The sequence below is a fragment of the Gossypium hirsutum genome, chromosome A05 (assembly GCF_007990345.1).
Source record: "Gossypium hirsutum isolate 1008001.06 chromosome A05, Gossypium_hirsutum_v2.1, whole genome shotgun sequence".
Taxonomy (NCBI): Eukaryota; Viridiplantae; Streptophyta; class Magnoliopsida; order Malvales; family Malvaceae; genus Gossypium; species Gossypium hirsutum.
The window spans coordinates 85,871,289-85,876,309 of NC_053428.1; the positions used below are offsets into that span (position 1 = coordinate 85,871,289).

Below are 5,021 nucleotides of genomic sequence, written 5' to 3' on the forward strand. Positions count from 1 at the left end.
AATGAAAAGAAAAGAGGTGAGATATATTGAGCCGTTGATCTCGGCACTAAGTGTGCGGGTATAAACATTTATGATCATGAGATTGGCACTAAGTGTGCGGGTTTAAATTGTACAGCACTAAGTGTGCGAGTTTGATTATATAGCACTAAGTGTGCGAGTTTGATTATATAGCACTAAGTGTGCGAGTTTGATTATATAGAACTAAGTGTGCGAGTTTGATTATATAGCACTAAGTGTGCGAGTTTGATTATATAGCACTAAGTGTGCGAGTTTGATTATGTAGCACTAAGTGTGCGAGTTGATTATATAGCACTGAGTGTGCGGACTTAATATATACTTTTGAATCACTATGGACACTAAGTGTGCGACATTATTAAGTTGATCACGGACAGCGGATCGGGTAATTACCTTGAGTTCATGGCTAATAGGCGCTATGTTTATATTTGGAGTTGAGCTTGGTAAGTTTGAACCTATGTGACAATTATAACTGAAGTCACGTACATAAGATTTATCGTGGAATAGGTGAAAGGTCGTTTAGTTGTATGATTGTAACGAAAATACAATGATGTATGAAAATGCCTCAAATATCCTATTGATTAGTATATGGAATGTGAATGCATAACTTGGTATGAGATTGAACCGATAGGTCTAAGGAACTATGGTATGGTTCGGTATGGATGGAGTAACTAGCCTCGTTCCATTTTGTTTCCTCTTATGATAATGTTATTAATGGATGGTAGTGCATTGCTTATGACTTACTGAGTTATATACTCACTCGGTGTTTCCTTGTCACCTATTTTAGGTTTCTTGGACTCGTCTCTTTTTGCGTGATCGGGCCGTCATCGAAGTCATCACACCGGCTAGCAACTTTTGGTATCTTCTTTTTAGTCGGTCTAGGAGAACATTTCGGCATGTATAGGCTAATATGTTTTGTTGAAATTTGGTATGTAAACTTTTAGCCATGCGAAAATGGCATAAATGTTCGGATGGGTTTGGTTCTATAATGTTAGGTCGTAAGTCTTGGAAATTCGATTATTATGCCATATGTCATGGTTGATTATTTTTGGTGTCAAAATTCATGATATGGCAATAGTGTAGTAGGGAGATGTTTGACAATGATTAGCCCTTGGCATGGCTAATCATGATCATGATTTGTGATATGTATGATGAATTACTAGTTAGATCAAGGAGAAATCACGAAATAGGCATAGTTGCTTTAGTAACAGATGCTGGCAGCAGCAGTGACGTGAGATTGAAAAATCACTAAAAATAGTAGGAGTAGAATTAATTAATTAATAAATTATGTAATCGAAGCTCGACGAGTCTATTTTCATATAGAAGAAACGAAACGACTATATGAGCTGTATGTTAGGAGATAATTAAACTCTTGTGAAACAGGGCCAGAGCGATTTCTTGATTCCCTGTTCCGAATTTAGAAATTCATTATAAATTAACCAGAGATAATTAGAAGTCATGCCATATGTGCATGGATTCCCCTTCGAGTCTAGTTTCTATAGAAACAAACGACATCAGTAATGAAGCCCTGTACAGGGAGATATCCAAGTCGTAATGCGCAAAGGTCAGTGTAGTCGATCCCTGTAACATGGGAGAATTTGACTAATAAACTGTACTAATTGGCCTAACCAAAAATTCTATAAAAAAATATGTAGATGGGCATATGAGTCTAGTTTCAGGAAAAATTTACGGAACTGGATTTCGAGTTTCAGAACTCAAGATATGATTTTTAAAGTGACTAGTACGCAGATTGGCAGCTTGTCTGGGAAATTTTTTTTTAAGTGGTTTGAAGTCTGTTAGCACCTCGTGTTCGACTCCGGCGACGGCCTCGGGTTCGGGGTGTTACACTTATATTTCTGCTTTAGCTTCACGTAGTCCTTTCAATGACCTTTCCCATGACAAAAGGCATATTCATCTTTTTCAAATTTGACTTTTGACTTTGATCTCCTTCTCTTTTTTTATTTTTGTTTTTTTTCAAATGGCCTTGTGCTACCAGTGCCTCTGTTTCATTGTTCTTACTTTCTTTCTTAGTTTTATTTTTAAGCTCATAACCATACAAAGCATTAGTTAGTTCATTAAAAGTTACCTTATCCTTTCCATGAAGTAAGGTTGTTTAAAAATATTCAAATTCATTAAGATAATAGCAATGTTAAAACCAAATATTTATCTTTATGGTTTCATCCAGGCTTAACAAGTCTGCCTCTAACTGATTAAAAGTTGTGATTTGTTCATTCATAATGGTGTCTAATTGATAATCAAACCTCAATAATCTTTTCTTCATGTAGAGATTATTCTAACTACTTTCCTTTAAGAATTTATCCTCTAATGTTTTTCACAGCTTATATGTAGAAGTTTCATTCTTTAAGCTATACTTCTGTTCTTTAGAAAGACAAGATCGAATTGTACCACACGCCAAGTGATTGATGGTATTCCATTCTTTCTCTTCTATATTTGATGGTTTTTCTTCTTTAATAGCAATGTCAAGACCCTGATAAAGCAAAATGTCTAATACCTCCCCTTGCGACATGCCGAAATGACAAGTTCCATCAAACAATTCCATCAAAAACTTGCATTTGGTATTACTTCCTTTAATGGTATAGGTGACAAGCTTGATGATAACTTCAATGCCATTTCGACAAGCACTTGATATTGGACTAATGAGTCAGTTCAAGAATAGTGCATTAGGTAAGTTCATAGGAAATAGAGGTGGGTCATAGAACTTTTCTAAACATGCATTTTCACACAACTACACCTATATCTAGTAATCAAGTTCCTAGGAAAAAGAGGTGCATCATACATACTTTTAAATACCAAGTCTTTCCTAGCTAGAACTTTTTATAAACATGCACTTTCACACAACTACACCTATATCCGGTAATTAAGGAACCAAAAATAATATCTAATAGTGAAAATTTATTTTTTGATGCGAAAGATCAGACAATGTTGCAACCACAAAGTTTACTAATAAAATTAACTATTTTTCATTAAGGATTTAATACCAATTATTAGAGACACTGAGTAATATTCCACACAAGTGTAGTTTCAATAATTAACACCTATAACAAATTAAAACTACCCAAATCTGCAGCAAAAAGAAAATCAATAGAATAGAGAATACACTAAATTTACAAAGTTCAACAAATTACCTACATCCTTGAACACCTGACACCCAAAAAAAATACAAACTAATAAATTTTAATTAAAAAATTTCTGAAAATATACTCAAAGTATAATGATGAAGGAAAATAAATTTTAAAATGCTTTTAAAACAATCCGTTAAGGCCTTATATATATAGAGCCGGAAAGGCAACATAAACTATCCTTTATCAATGTGGGTTTTTAAGGAGCGAAAAACAACTTCAAAACTTTAGTAAAACTTAGGTTATCTCATTTTCTAAAGTATTTTCATACAAGTTCATATGTGGACATGTTTTGATATCGATGCAGGTCATAATCTTTTGAACATAATTAAAAACACTAAAATATTAAAATGATGATAAAAACATGTGTCCAAAACCAATATTTATTCGAATCCAGTAACACTGATAACGATGACAAATAGCAAGGCGTCGGTTCTTTAGCCAGAACTAAATCCATAATCCAAGTGTAGGAAGAAACATTGTCGGGTTTTGGACTACACACAAGTTTAAACCAACGTAATTAGCAGTTTATGCAGCAGCATCGGCTGGAGGAGCTTCGTATGCTGGGGCATTAGCACCAGCAGGGCCAGAAGCAGGGGCATCACCACCAGAATAGTCGGCATCTAGAGAGTCAGCAGCGGGTTCGTCCGCCGCTGGGCCTTCGCTTGGGTCCTCGCTTGGTTCCTCACTTGGGCCCTCGCTTTCATTTGGACTCTCGACACCAGGGGAAAAAGCAAGGTCGCTAGCTGGGCCACCTGCGGGGCTGGCAGCAGGAGAAGAAGATGGCGACGCGGAAGGTGAAGAATTGGCAGCAAATGCCCCAACAACAGCCATGAAAGCAAGGGCAATGACAAATACTTGGCGTGCCATCTTTCTTTGCTTTTCTTGTGTGTTATTTCCTTTATTTAATTTATTAATATTAAATAAGTTAATTGATGCAGTAGTCTCTCTAAGATAGAGAAAAGCACTGCAAAACTGGTGATTAGTTAAGGCACAGGTTTAAATAAACGGTACAAGAGAAATGAAAGGGAAATCAATAGATTTTTGAGAGGTTGGCCGAGTTTCATGCTTTATTTGTGGAAGAAATTCAACATTGAACACCTCACATTTTTAACAAAACATGTTATTGCATTGTTTTTCACTTCAATGCACAATAGAATTTTGAGAAATAAAGAGATAATTTGTTTGTTTGTGTTCTACGTACAATATTTTTCCTTCTAATACAACATTTTTAATCTTGATTTCAAGATTTCATTTTAGGGTTCTTGAGTTTGAATTTTGACACAGAGGAAAGATTAATTGCATTTCTTTTATTTACATATAATATTTTTTTATGTTTCTATAATTAACTCTTCTCAATAACATCTTCTTTTAATGTCGACATGAATAATCAACAAAAATAGGGGTTATATAATCTCAATTAATAAGAATGATGTTTCCCACTATTTTATGAAAAATGTGTTTATATATCATAGATTTTCACCGGATAGCAAGCAAAATCAATTATATAGTTTTGAAAACCAAGATGTTAAAAGGAAATTTCATTTCTTTCTCACCAAAGAATTTTTCTAGAATGTCACCTAAATCAAGAGATAAAAAGAGAGAGACACTTTCTTCGTATCAATAAAATTACGAAATTTCTATCCAAAAAGAACAGAAGGAAGGGAATTCATTGCCTTCAAATCCAAAATTGTTCCAAGATAAAAAGAGGAAACATTTCTGTTGTTTGGTGGGACTAATATATATATATATATTCAAGCCGAAATGAAAAAATTTCTTTAAGAGATAAGAGATAAATCATAAATTTTAAAAGGATTAAAATGTAAATTTATCATTATATTAAGTTATAATTTTTTTAATTGTGAA

The 5,021-nt window shown here is 34.1% G+C and overlaps 1 protein-coding gene across 1 annotated transcript; it reads right to left on the bottom strand.

Annotated features, from left to right (window-relative positions):
* Positions 1–3,683: 3,683 nt before the first annotated feature.
* Positions 3,684–4,025, bottom strand: LOC121228963 (classical arabinogalactan protein 11). Its single transcript, XM_041112010.1, has one exon. It carries the CDS (start codon positions 4,023–4,025, stop codon positions 3,684–3,686), a length of 342 nt encoding a protein of 113 aa, XP_040967944.1.
* Positions 4,026–5,021: the final 996 nt, after the last annotated feature.

What these genes read in the sequence shown, in the direction of transcription:
- LOC121228963 (XM_041112010.1), bottom strand. Translation starts at nt 4,025, where the DNA reads ATGGCACGCCAAGTATTTGTCATTGCCCTTGCTTTCATGGCTGTTGTT.